This window comes from Nelumbo nucifera, chromosome 7 (genome assembly GCF_055504915.1).
Source record: "Nelumbo nucifera cultivar China Antique chromosome 7, China Antique-T2T, whole genome shotgun sequence".
Classification (NCBI taxonomy): domain Eukaryota; kingdom Viridiplantae; phylum Streptophyta; class Magnoliopsida; order Proteales; family Nelumbonaceae; genus Nelumbo; species Nelumbo nucifera.
Window position 1 is genome coordinate 31,678,613 of NC_142655.1, and position 13,938 is coordinate 31,692,550.

The 13,938-nt window shown below is 39.3% G+C and overlaps 1 protein-coding gene across 5 annotated transcripts in view; it reads right to left on the reverse strand.

The window, feature by feature from the left end:
* Positions 1-13,938, reverse strand: part of LOC104598254 (NAD(P)-binding Rossmann-fold superfamily protein) — a 74,228-nt gene that overhangs the window by 55,253 nt on the left and 5,037 nt on the right. For 3 of the 5 annotated variants that reach the window (XM_088891269.1, XM_010260207.3, XM_010260206.3), the window contains exons 6-8: positions 13,036-13,074; positions 12,735-12,827; positions 11,826-11,924 (exon numbers count right to left, since the gene is read on the reverse strand). In XM_088891269.1, the coding sequence (XP_088747395.1) occupies positions 11,826-11,924; positions 12,735-12,827; positions 13,036-13,074 (231 nt within the window). The remainder of the gene's footprint in view (positions 1-11,825; positions 11,925-12,734; positions 12,828-13,035; positions 13,075-13,938) is intronic. The other 2 variants (XM_088891270.1, XM_088891268.1) reach the window with 1 other exon arrangement.

Consider the following 13,938-nt stretch of genomic DNA (forward strand, 5'->3'; position numbering starts at 1 on the left):
TTCACTTTCATTCTCCCCCTGAAGAAAATGATGGGGTGACTAGAAAAAGAAAGAGAATTCCAAAAAGGTAACATCCTTAGAGACATATCTCTTGCTAGAGAGAGCATCAAAGCATCTATAGGCTTTCTGGACTGGAGAGTAACCAAGTAATACACACTTAACTAATTTAGAATCAAACTTGTGTCGATGACTCATATCATGAACAAAACAAACACAACCAAAGACCTTAAGGGGTAGATTAAAAGGAGGTTCATCAAGAAAGAGTAGTTGATGAGGAGAGAGAAGGTTAAGGACCTTTGATGGGAGTCTGTTAATGAGATATATAGTTGTCTCAACAGCATCACCCCAGAAACGAGTTGGAACATGAGTTTGGAACAATAAGCCTCGAGCAACTTCAACCACATGCCTATTTTTTCTTTCAGCCACCCCATTTTGTTGTAGAGTATGACTACGTGAATTTTGGTGAATAGTGCCCCTGTCTTCAAGAAATCTATGCAAGTGATGTTCAAAGTATTCCTTAGCATTGTCAGACCTTATTATCTTAACTCTTTTCTCAAATTGTGTTTCAACCATATTCATGAAGTTTTGAACAATCATAGGAACTTCATCTCTACTTTTCATTAAATAAAGCCATGTATACTGGCAGTAGTCATCAAAAAAGAGAATGAAATATCTGTACCCCCCATACAAGGGACAGTAGATGGACCCCAAACATCAGTATGGATCAAGTGGAAAGCAACATTACTTCTTTTACTGCTTGCAAAATATGTGTTTCTACATTGTTTGGATAAATGACAAACTTTACATTCAAAATTCAATTTGGACACAAAATCAAGCAAGTTTGGAAACAAAAACTTGACAGAATTGATAGACATATGACTAAGGCGACAATGCCATAATTTCAAAAGACTCATTTTCTCATTGGAACAAGACTCAATCTGGCTTAACAACCCATGCTCTGAAAGTCCATCCAGGAGGTAGACACCATCCACTTCATGCCCACTTCCAATCGTCTTCCCCGTGCTCAAGTCCTGAAAAACACAATGGTTGGAAAAAAAGGTCACTGAGCAGTTGTGGGATTTTGTTAGAGAAAGGTTATTAGTGATTCTGACTTCACCCTGACCCAAGATTGGGGTCTAAGATCCATTAGCAACAATAATCTTACCCTTCCCCAGGGTTAATTTATATGAGGTAAAATGTGAAGGCATACCAGTCATATGGGCACTGGCCCCAAAGTCTACAATCCATGGACTAAAGGAGATGGAATAAGCAAGTGCAATACCTGTCTTGGCATATGAACTAGATAGATTACTAAGTCCAGAACCAGATGAGGAGGATGTACCACCCTTCTCTAGCTGCAACAATATATTCCTGAATTTGCCCATCACATCAGAGGAGTCAAGCACATCCGAGGGTTGAGCATCATTACCAACTATAGCCAAATGAGCATTGCCCTTCTTCCTAGCTTTGTACTTCTCCGGCTTTAGATGAGGATTGAGCTTCCAGCACCTTTCTTTAGTGTGTCTTGGCTTCTTGCAGTACTCACAAATAACATCATCAACCTTCTTTGCAATGGGATGTTAGCTAGTATTTTGCTTGGGTCGTGATAACATAAAGGCAGAATGATCACTCACAGAGGATTGCATCATGGCGGTTCTTCGGCTTTCTTCCCCTTGTACAAGAGAGTAAGCAGTAGCAAGAGAGACAACACCTGCACTAAGAATGTGCTGCCTGGTGAAATCAAACTCTAGGTTCAAGCCAGCCAAAAAATCAAAGACTCAATTCTCCTCTATGTACTTCTGATACTGCTCACCACCTTCAGGGTCCTTCCAAACTAGAGCTTTCAAGTGATCCATTAATTCCCAGATAGACTGTAGAGAAGAGAAATACATAGCAACAAATCTCTCCCCTTGACGCATACTACAAACTTACCTCCGAAGCTGATACACTCTAGCAATATTGTTAACTTGGGAATAAGTAGTAACTACCCTATTCCAAATATCCTTGGCAGATGGAAGAAACATGTAATTTTGGGCAATATGAGGTTGCATTGAGCAAATCAGCCATGACATAACAAGGGAATTGTCTTGTTCCCACCTTGCAAATTTCGGGTCTTCAGGACTCGGCTTCACTTCCCTTACTGTGATGAATCCCAGTTTGCCCCTCCCAATAATGTTAAGTTTAGCAGACTGAGAACACTCTAAAAAATTAGTTCCATCCAGTTTAACAGTAGTTATCATACCACTGGAAATATCTGTAGTTCCCGGGAGCACGCCGGGAACCATATGAAAATCCTTAGGTGATTCCATATTCTAACAAGACACCTTTTCACCAACCAAAGAGGACCCCCAACACTTGAACCAAGGTTACAAACCCAAAACCCAGGTTACCACACAGAGAACCAAAGGAAGCCCAAAAAAACTAGGTTGGCAGTAAAATAGAGAGAGAAAAAAATCTCCGAAAAATCATATAGTGCTTAGAAAATTACGGAACCACTTCCCGTCAATCCCAAATTGAAAAATGACCTGAATGGTCTAGGTTTTATAACAGAAAAATATCATTAAACCTGTTGTACATGGCTCAGCATCAGATCTGGAATTCTGTGATTTTTTCCTTGAAAAGTCCACCAAAAATCATAGAAGCTTCATATGATGACAAGAGTCATACCAAAATTTTTCTAAAATCAGGGCGAATCAAACTGTGTTGGTTTCATAGACTGCCGCCGACACCTGTACGGATTGCTGACATCATCCGACGGCGGTCTGACGTCAGCAGTTCACCTCTAGGTAGGAGATCAGCAAAGAACAACTCCTAGATGCTTCTACCTGCTCTGATACCAAGTTGTAGAAACTACGGTTTCAAGAGAGAGGAAGAAGAGAAGAGAAGAAGAGGAAGAAGAAAGCAAGTCTCGAGAGGTGTGTGTTATTCATTGTTCACACCCTCAAAAGTTCACTTTATAATTGAAAATTAATAATTACAAGAAGGCCCCTATCTGGGTACCCAAATACAGAGAGAGTATAAAGGAGAAAATGACCAAAAACACCCCTATCTAACCATTCTCAACAGATTTCAATGGATTCTACGAGGATAATTACAATCCTGGCATAGTAAGAAATTTTAAAGACCATATGGATCAACACTAGCTTTATGCTTTCGACCTATAGGCCATGGGAGCTCCACAAGAGAAAAAATGACTTTAGCACTCCAAGGTTTGAAGTTGGCAAGGGCTTTTAACAACAAGAATTCAATAGTGGTAAAATGGTAATGTCTACTGATAGGGAGGAATGGTAGAAGAAATTTGTGGTGGAAACTCATTTTCAACCAAAAAATTGGAAGAAAGTTGCAGAAGATATCTTACAGGATTTAAAGTTGAAAGGAGTGATAATTATTACTCCTTTTGCGACTAATAGGGCTTTGGTAGAAATGATGGAGGATAACTCCAAGGTAGCAGCAATGAATCTTCAGGTGGACGATGGTGCGTATACAATTTTAAGTGGTGTCCAACTGCAAACATCAAAGACTTAGGAGTGGAAGATGAAGTCATTGTGAGACTAATTGGGCTCCCGTTTCATCTTTGGAATTAAGAAGTTTTCAAAGTCTTTGACCTGCATATATAATGCTTGACAAGATGTGTTCACCTATGACCTTCAATCAACACCAGTGAAATTGGGAGGGGTAAAGCCAGAAGCCATTCCCAAAAAAATGGATATTTTTACCGATGGAAGATCTTACCTTGTTTGGATCACCACATCCATTAAGGAAGCTCGCAAAGAGGAAGACAAAGGGACAAAGAGGGAAGGCTTACGTGGATTCCAAGAAGCTGAATGGACAAAAGTTAATGATAGTTACTTGAATGGGGCTAAGCAAAAGTTGGGGAATACAAAAGGAGAGTTTTGGGAAGACCACACCAACTTGGGAATAGGAAAGGGGCAAAAGTCAAGAAACACCTATGGTCAAGTCTTGACAGGTGGAGCCATTTCTTCGAAGCATGAGTACGAGACATTAATCTCGGTTGAGAACATGGTTTCAAATATTGCGACATTTCGCTAATGTCGCCCAACATATGTCTATGTCGAGGCTCACCGACATGAAAATGGGTGGTAATATAAAAATTACATTAAGAAAAAGACAGTTTTTCCTATTATGTCGACAGGCATGTCGACTAAGGTACAATAATAAAATAATGTTTTACATCAAACAGAAAAAAGAGAGGCATTTCTGAAAAGCAAACCGCATGCCTACAATCATTCATACACAGATACATGCTTAAAAAAAGGAAGAACAAGGGGAAAGAAAGAAGACAACATGCTTACAAACAAATAGAGAATCACCGTACACTCATTGAAGCTTATAAGAAAGGAACAAGAGGAAAGAAGGGTTTCATAGAAGGGGTATTAATGCTTTGTTTATCATTTTACAAAATATCATTGCATATTTCCACATATTTCATAATATTTCCACAATGTCTCTAATTTTTACAATATTTCCCCTCAACATTTCCGACATATGTCCTATATTTTGGTAAGCGACATTTCTGTCAACATCGACATTTTAAACCTTGGTTGAGAAGGCTAAGAAAGGGGAGCAGAATAAAGGACCAGGTTGGTAAACGGATCAAATAGGTATATGGTTTTGGATCAAGACTTTACATGTGACATTATTAGTTGCCAAGGGGGAGGCAAAAGTTTTATCTTGTGTGGGCCTGATATTTTGGAGTCCAAAAATGATACGTTGGGTATAGAGGATGGTTCAAAGGAGGCACATGGGGTTTTAAGTGAGCACGTGACTGGTTATGGAGGAGTGGTGATGGATGTTAATGTTGGCCCACCTTCTTCTCTTTCAATTAAGCTTCAACAGGAAGACCAGAAAACTGGTGCTAGTGAGAACGTTGAAATAGGTCAACAGGGAGTGGTGCAGGAAACAAACGACAGGGAAGAAGCAATAGGATTTGGCAAGACAAACTCTCATAGTGAAGGCAATGTTTTACACCATTTCACGAAGAAATCAGGAAAGGTTCAGGCTGTGTCTATGCAGGAGGGAGGGAGGAAGGTATGGAGAGGGTGGAAGGAGAGATTGGGGAAGAAGAGGAGAGAGATTCAAGAATGGCAGCAAGCTGTGAGAAGGAACAGTTTGGGGGACGAACAGGAAAAAGAACAACTTCAATAAAGAATCTGAGGAACAGGAAGAATATGAAGAAGTTACGAGAAGTGGAAATAATGTATATCAAAGAAGACGGAAATACAAAATGTTTCCTCTTGAGGAAGGGTTGGTGATGTAGGACCAGCTCAGTTCTAGCCCTTAGAGAATGTTGAATGGTCTTCTTGATCAAAATTTTATGGCTGTTGATGGCTGTAATGGCTTCTTGAAGGAATAAGAGAGAAAATAGGGAGAGAAAGAAGAGGGAAAATACTTGGAATCACTCACAGGGTGCCTAGAATCACTCACCATAGTTAGCATAAGCTGAAGAAAACTCAATATATTTCATTGCCTTTGTGTAAAACGTCCATACATATTTATAGACTCTAAACTCATAATAATCCTAGGAGTCAAACTGTTGGACTCATAATAGTCCTAGGAGTCAAACTTTTAGACTCAATAATCCTAGTAGACTCAAACTAAGCTGCCTTATCCTATTTCAATTCAAAGAAGACTCAATAACTCTAATCCTATTATGCAATGACTCTGAAATTTTAAACATAAACAAACTATAAATTTTAAACATAAACTCTGATCAATTCCTATCATCTCTCCCCGGCTTGAAAGAACTCAACCCCGACAAGTTAAAAGCATGGTACCTTTCATAAAGATCTGGGTTGAAACAATGAAAGTCTTCAATAGTGATCCAAGAACTTTTAGGCATAGGCTTGCCTTTCCACTTGACAAGGAATTTCTAATACCCTCCCGTAGCAATAGATAGTATTTCCTCATCAAAAAAATCCTCTGGAGTGTCATTTGGAGCTAAGTCCTCAACATTGAAGATGGGACTAATTCCCATGTCACCTGGCAACTGTAGATCATAGGTATTAGAACTTATCTTCTTGATGATTTTGTAAGGACCTGCACTCTTTGAGTGGAGCTTCTTGTAAACACCTTTAGGAAGACGCTCTGGTCGTATACATACCACAACTATGTCTCCCTCTTGATAATTTGCCAACCATTGATGAATATCAGCTCCAGCCTTGTATAAATCATTGCTCAATGCAATTTTTCTCCTAACATCAGCATGTATCTCTCTTATGTGCCTACTTCAATGCTAGTGCATGTATCTGGTGGTAAGGTAACTAAGTCAATTGGCCACTTAGGCTGAATACTAGTCACCACTTCAAATGGACTTTTTCCTGTGGATATATTTACTGAGCTGTTATAAGCAAACTCAACTATTGGAAGCACTAGATCCCATCTAGAAGTATGATCACCAACTAGACACCGTAAAAGATCTCCCAAGCTTCTATTTACTACCTCAATCTAGCCATCTGTTTGGGGGTGAAATGATGTAGAGAATTTCAACTTAGTACTAAGTAGTTTCCACAATGTCTTCCAAAAATAACTCATAAACTTGGTGTCCTGATCTGATACAATAGCAGAAGGCACTCCATGAAGTCGAACAACTTCTTTGAAAATTATAGTAGCAATATGTGAAGCATCATGTGTTTTGTTGCAAGGTAAGAAATGAGCCATCTTGGAGAAATAGTCCACCACAACATAGATTGTATCGTGACCGGTGACCCCTAGCAGTTTTGGGCAATCCAAGGACAAAATCCATGGATAAATCTTGCAACAGTTCATGAGGAATAGGTAGGGGTGTATATAGCCTAGTGTTCTGCTTTCGTCCTTTGGCAAGTTGGCATTTCCTGCATTGCTTTATTATACGAGAAACATCATTCTTCAAACTAGGCCAATAAAGCCTATCATCCACCACAGCAATGGTCTTATCTCTACCAAAATGGCCTGCTACACCTCCAGCATGTAACTCCCAAATAACAAAGTCCTATAAAGAGGTATTTGGTAGACATAAGCGGGTATCATAAAACAGATAACCATTATATAGTGAAAACAAAGGATACTCATCTTGCTTCCTAACTTTTAAGTCAATATAGATGATGCTGAAATCCTTACAGCCAGTCTTGCTTTAGTTGATCAAAACCAACGACTTGGACATTCATGGAATGAAGCATGTAAGCCATCCGACTTAGCGCATCTGTCACTTTATTTCCACTTCCAGCCTGGTGCTTAAGAACAAAGGTGTATTCTTGTAGGAATGAAACTCACTTCCCATGCCTATAGTTTAGTTTCTTTTGGGAATTCAAGTACTTTAAATCTTCATGATCGGAATAGACCACAAACTCCTTGGATATTAAGTAGTGTCGCCAATGTTGTAGAACTTGCACTATTGCATATAACTCCTTGTTGTAAGTTGAATATTTCTGCTTGGCTTCATTTAGTTTATCACTATGAAATGCAATGAGATGGCCTTCTTGCATGAGAACCCCTCCAATTCCTACTCCAGATGCATCACATGCCACTTCAAAGACTTTAGAGAAGTTTGGAAGTTGTAAAATATGTGCCTCTGTCATTTTCTTCTTGATAGTCTCAAATGCTTTTGTTGCTACCTTGGTCCAATTAAATTCACCTCTTTTCATTGCATCAGTAATTGGAGCCATGATAGTGCTGAACCCCTTAATAAATCTTCTATAAAAAGTTGCTAAGCTGTAGAAGCTTCTAACCTCCTGAATCTTTAACAATCCAAAAAATTATCAGCCAAATCCGAAAATCTGATTTGCTCAAATTCTGGTAGAGTAGTGACCCAACTTGTGACAAGTTTGCCAACTGAAGCCACAACCTCTTCAGTCCTTTCCTTTCCTTCAAACAGCCTCCTGTTTCTTTCGCCCCACAAAGACCAACATACTACAAAGGGGATACAGCTCCAGACAATCTTAGCTCTCAGACTTCCTCTGAACTTTGGCCATGAAGAAAAGATCTCTGCTGGAGAAGATGGTTGGAAGATAGGCATCCCAAAGAGGAAACAGTAGAAACTCCAGATGCAGTTTGCCAAGTGGCAAGAGAAGAGCAAGTTGTGTACAGTTTCTTTATCTGACTTGCACATATAGCAGTAGCTCACCAAGCAAAACCCCCTACTTTTCAAATGATCTGTTGTGAGAATGCTATCCATTGCAGCCAGCCACACAAAGGCTTCAATTCTTGGAGGAACTGGATTACCCCAAATTCCATGCACCTGATCATTAGTTACACTATCCTTGATGAGAGTCAAGTAGAAAGATTTCACTAGAAATCTTCCATCCCTGCTCTCCTTCTACCACAGTCCATCTTCACAATGAGAGGAAATTCTGGTCTGCTCCGGGCCTCCAGCCTATCCAGCAATAGAACACATTCCTCCAGTTCTTGGTCGTGCAAAGGTCTTCTGATCTTAGGACTCCAAACCACCTTATCATCACTGACTTCATGGCATTGGGCCACAGAGACCTGATGTTCAGTCAGCCTGTACAGCCTTGGGCAAACATCGCAAAATTTCCCAACCCCACTCCAATCATCCTCCAAAAAATCTCACTCTAGATCCAGCTCCTACATTGAAGCTAACCAGGCGACTAAAGTCCTGGTTAAAGCTCATTATGCCCTTCCACACTACTACCACATAAGAGTTAGAAACCTCCCTTGGCTCCCATCCAAATCTCACCACTCCATACTTCCCTGCCACCACTCTTCTCCATAATGAGTCCCTTTCCTTATCCAACCCAAGCCTCCATAACCACTTCCCCAAAAGAGCTTTATTGAGTAATTTTATTCTTCTTAAACCCAAACCCCCTAAAGCTTTCGGCCTACAAACTTTCTCCCACCTTACTAGGTAAAGCTTCCTTGGACCTTTTGCCACATCCCAAAGGAAGTCCTTTTGAATCTTTTCTATCTTATCAGCAACTGAAGTTGGTATTTTCAGCAGTGATAGGTAATAGGTATGTAGGCTTTGAAGCACACTCCTTATTAGGGTAATTCTGCCCCCCAAAGAGAGATACCTTGCCTTCCGGCTTTCCAACCTATCCATTCTCTCTATAAGAGGTTTCCAGGTACTTACAGATCCAAACTAAGCACCAACTGGGAGTCCTAAGTACAAAAAAGGAAGTTCCCCAGTTCTGCACCCAAGGACTGCCGCAAACCCTGACAACTCTTCTTGGCTGATCTCTCCAACAGCAATCAAAACACTCTTCTCCAAGTTCACCTTCAGACCTGTTAGCATCTCAAAATTTGCTAACACTGCCCTTAGATTTAGGACTTGATCTTCCACAACATCTAAAAAGATGAGGGTATCATCTGCGAATTGCAAATTTGAGATGCAAGGGCCCTCAGCTCCTACACTGGAACCTCCTAACCATCCTCCCTAGACACCCTTCTTCATTAACAGATTTAAAGCTTCCATCACTAAAACAAACAATAAAGGAGATAGGGGATCCCCTTGTCTCAGCCCCCTAGAAATTTTAAAAGGACTCTGAGGAGATCCCGTTAAGGATCATTGAGAGAGAGACTGAAGAAATACAGCCATACATCCAGCCCCTCAATTTTTCTCCAAACCCCATTAGCCTATGAATCTCCTCTAAAAATCCCCATTCCACATGATCGTATGCTTTCTCTATGTCTAGTTTGCACACTAATCCAGGTCTTCCACTTCTAAGTCTTGAGTCTATACATTCACTTGCCACCATCACCCCATCTAGAATTTGTCTTCCCGACACAAAAGCCATTTGTGTCTCCCCCACTACTTCATAGAGTACTTTCTTTAGTCTCATTAATAGAACTTTTGCCAAAAGCTTGTAGGGACTGCATAATAAGCTTATTGGCCTGAAGTCCATTATGTTTGTAGCCCCCATTTTCTTTTGTATTAGTGAAATAAAGGTTGCATTTGCTCTCTTGTCCACTGTTTTGCTCTAACAAACCTCATTGATCATCTGCATAATATCATTCTCCAAGAAGTGTCAGCATTGTTTAAAGAAGTTGAAATTGAAGCCATCAAGCCCCGGAGCTTTGTCTCCATTTATCCTCTTTAAGGCCTCCCTAACTTCTCCTACTTCAATCTCCCTCTCCAACCACCCAACTGCCCTTTCACTCAACTTACTTGATTCTACTTCCCCCAAGGATATCCAACACCATTGCCTCCCTGAGTACAGATTTCTATAGAACTCCACCACTAGCCTTTGGATACTTTCCCAGTCTTCAGCCTCTTCCTCCCCTACCTGATTTCTTGAAATCAGATTTCTTCTCTTCCTTCCACATGCAAAGGCATGAAAGAAGGCAGTATTTTTATCACCCTCTTTCAACCACAGAGCCCTTGATTTCTGCCTCCAACTCACCCTTCTCTCAACAGAAACCTCTCTAGCTCCCTTCCCAACCCTTCTTTTTTCCAATCTAGCTTCTTTAGGAAATACCTCTCTCTCCTCCTCTAACCTGTCCAGTCTTGCAATCTTCTCCAACACATCTTTTTTTATTCCTCGTTCCAAAACTCTTCCTGTCTTCTCCCTCTCAACTCTTCCTTAAGACATTATAGCTTCCTCATGATTCTGACACCAGCTGGCCCCTCAACCTGAAAATATCTCCATTTTTCTTCTGCCCACTCTACATAGTTAGATTGAAGCAGCCATACATTTTCAAACCTGAATGGCTTCGGGCCTGAAATCTCTACAAATTCTCTTAATACAATTGGTTTATGGTCTGATACAAATATTGGTAGAGGTTCCTGAACCAGAATCCCCATCTGATCCATCCAATCCCTCGATAACAGAAATCTGTCCAGCTGTCTAATGATAGCTGGACATTGGCCGTTTGAACAAGTTGATGCATCTCAGAATTCAAAGTAGTGGACTCTGATATCTATAACAAAGATCTAGAAGTGGAAGCTGTCTCAACCTAGTCATGTCTTCCATGATCATCAGATGCAGCCAAAGATGCCTTATAAGGCCTCCACCAATCCATCCTGGATGGCTTGACCTTGCACTCATCGACTATATGACCCAGCTGCTTGCAGTATACATGAAATTGAACTTCTCTTAATTGTGTAAAAGAGTCTTTCTTCTAGAGGTAATGTAATCATGCATACTATGAAGCCAAAAAAAAGGTCTTGTGATATTAATATTGAAGTTGCTAGTAATCAGTTCTCTCTTGGAATTTTGAAGAATGGGGATATGCATCTCCATAATTGTTTGTATACTAAAGGAAATCAAAATAGACAGGGACTGCATCTGAACTCTTATGATGCAAATCTAAGAGGAAGAAGGATGAATAGATAGTGACTGTGTCTCATTAAGTTAAATCAAAATACAATGAGAGAAGGATGAGAAGTCTAAACTCTATAGTTGCTTGGAACCATGGAATTATGAAGCATATAATTGATCACAGTATTGAGGCATACGTTAGGTTTCATTTTTTTTACAGAGCAACATATGTTGGGGGGACTTTGATGGGGATAGAGATTGGAATAAGCTCACCTTTACAAAAAGGAAGGTAAGATTCAAAAGGACACTAAAATGAGTAGCACTGAAACATGTGAATGATGCAGTGAGGCCCTACTGACTCCCAGCTTATTATACCAAAAGTTTCATGTATGCATCTTCCCCTCTGCATTAAATTTTATGTGTAACCTTTTGCTCAAAGTGTGACCTGACTGGTGATTTTACAAATTGGTTATCTATCATTTTCTTTTCTCAAATATTAGAGAGTGGACATATTTTCTTACTTATCCTCACATCAAGTCAAAGAACAAGATCTTTAAAATCAAGGTCAATCCAGATGTTCTATTTTACCTCAAGATAAAGTTCTAGGCATACCTCAGAACGCAAAGTATGAAAATATCCATTTAGTGCATACTTTGAAGCGGAGTATACAGCCTGACCTGGTGCAGGTGTTTTCCCTGCAGCACTGCTCATCTATTCAAATAATCATATAAATTAGGAACAAAAAGAGAAAGCATTAAAGGAATAGAATGGGAGGACATTTCTATGCAATAGATAGTGCTGTTTACAATGGTCTACTACTGTTTACAATAGAAGTGGAAAGGCTTCAGCTTTTCATGCATAGACTATGAACCAGCACCATCCAATTACAAAGCATGTGTAATATCAACCAAGCTCAAAATCTCAACCTCAACAAAGGAAAAAAAAAACATAATACTGCAGTAATCTCAACAAAGAAAAAAAAAAACAAAATTTCAACCTCAACAAAGCATGGGAGGACATTTTTAGCCAATCAATCAATTTCCTTAAACTGGATACAAAAATACTGCAGTAATCTAGACAAGGGTTTAACTATTCGATGGATACATGATAAGTTCATCCCTTTTTTGGGCTGTTGTCATCCATGTTATAGTTCCACCAATTGTGTTACCCTAATGCAAAATGCTACGCCAGTTCCCAAGACAAAGGTGAGCCCCAGATTTTCACCATAAAATCTAGATTTTGAATGGTTTATGCATAACAACAAATCCAAATAACATGGTTAATAGGTGGCTTTAGCAGTCCTAGGACCCAGCTTGGCATTATCCATTACCAGGTCCATCAATTAGTTTCCCCTGATTGATAAGCACATACATCTGGATAACTATGCAAACCAGCTCCACCATCCACATTGGTTTGCCACCATGTCTGTATAACTCAAGGAAATAAAAATAATAAAAGCATGAAAGTCCAAGAGAAATCATAAGTGCAGTTGAAAAAATAATTGAATTTGTTCCCATATACCACAACAAAATGACCCTTCCCCCGTCTCAACATGGAAGGTGCAAGTAGCCGAGTGAGAGATATCGTCCCAAGAACATTTACGTTGAAGGTTGCCTAGTTACAAAAGAATAAAAGTATTATTCAAAGTAGAACACGATAGTAATATATTGTTATATGATATGAATTCCAGGTCATCCATAGAAACCTGAGATTAAACCATCAGGACAACTCATAGCTCATTAACTTATTAACCTACATGTTATATCAGTAGTTAAACAAGTTCTTGACATACAAACCCAAGTAGCTTTTCTCAAATGATTACCTTAAGACCTTCTTCAGTCACTTCAAGAGCTGAAGTTTTCTGCAATAAGAAAATGTGAAATAGCAAAAGACAGTTAGGGTACTTTATCTGCAGTGTGTGATCTCCACTACTCACTTTTTTTTTAATTTAAGCATATCATCAACTGGGCTCAGTACATTCAGCATGATGTCAAGAAACAAAAGCATTTCTAATAGCATAAGAGTAATACTTTGTCATATTCTTTAAGGCTTACCTGTCAACAAAAGAAACTTTTAAGCCTTAACATGTATTTCATAAGAGGCATAAGTGACAAGATCAATTGAGTATATAACCACTACCCTCTAAAAGGCTATAGGTTGCTATTGTTGAGGACACATCCAGACATGGAGTACAAACATGTGTTGTAAACAAGTTTGGGATAGAATAATTTGTCTGCTTTTACTTCTTAAATGAAAGACTTGCTTAATGCAGTTTATATTGTTCAAGTCCAACCCATTATTTATAAAAACATAAATATGTGCCTGAAGGTGTCTGCATGTGCATGTGTGTGCTTTCATGTGAATAGTTTAGGGGCTTTCCATGTCCAACTCCCTGCTTGGTGCATACGTACATGCCAAAACATAACATGTCTTTAGCTACATATTATTGCTATTAAAACCACCATTGTGATAGTCAAATCTCTGAATCAAATTTTTGGCCAGTGCTAAGAAAATGATTATTGAAAAAAAAAAAACATTGTTCATACACTGTGCAACTTTGCTTTCAGAAAATTATATAAATGAAGAAAATTTAATATAAACTCTTGCTGCCAGAATATCATTCAACTTAACAACTCAACACTACCTACATCCCATTGACCCACCCATCCTACATCACTCACAGCCACCATACTAATTCACCCTTACTATAGTCAGCCAGTTGAAG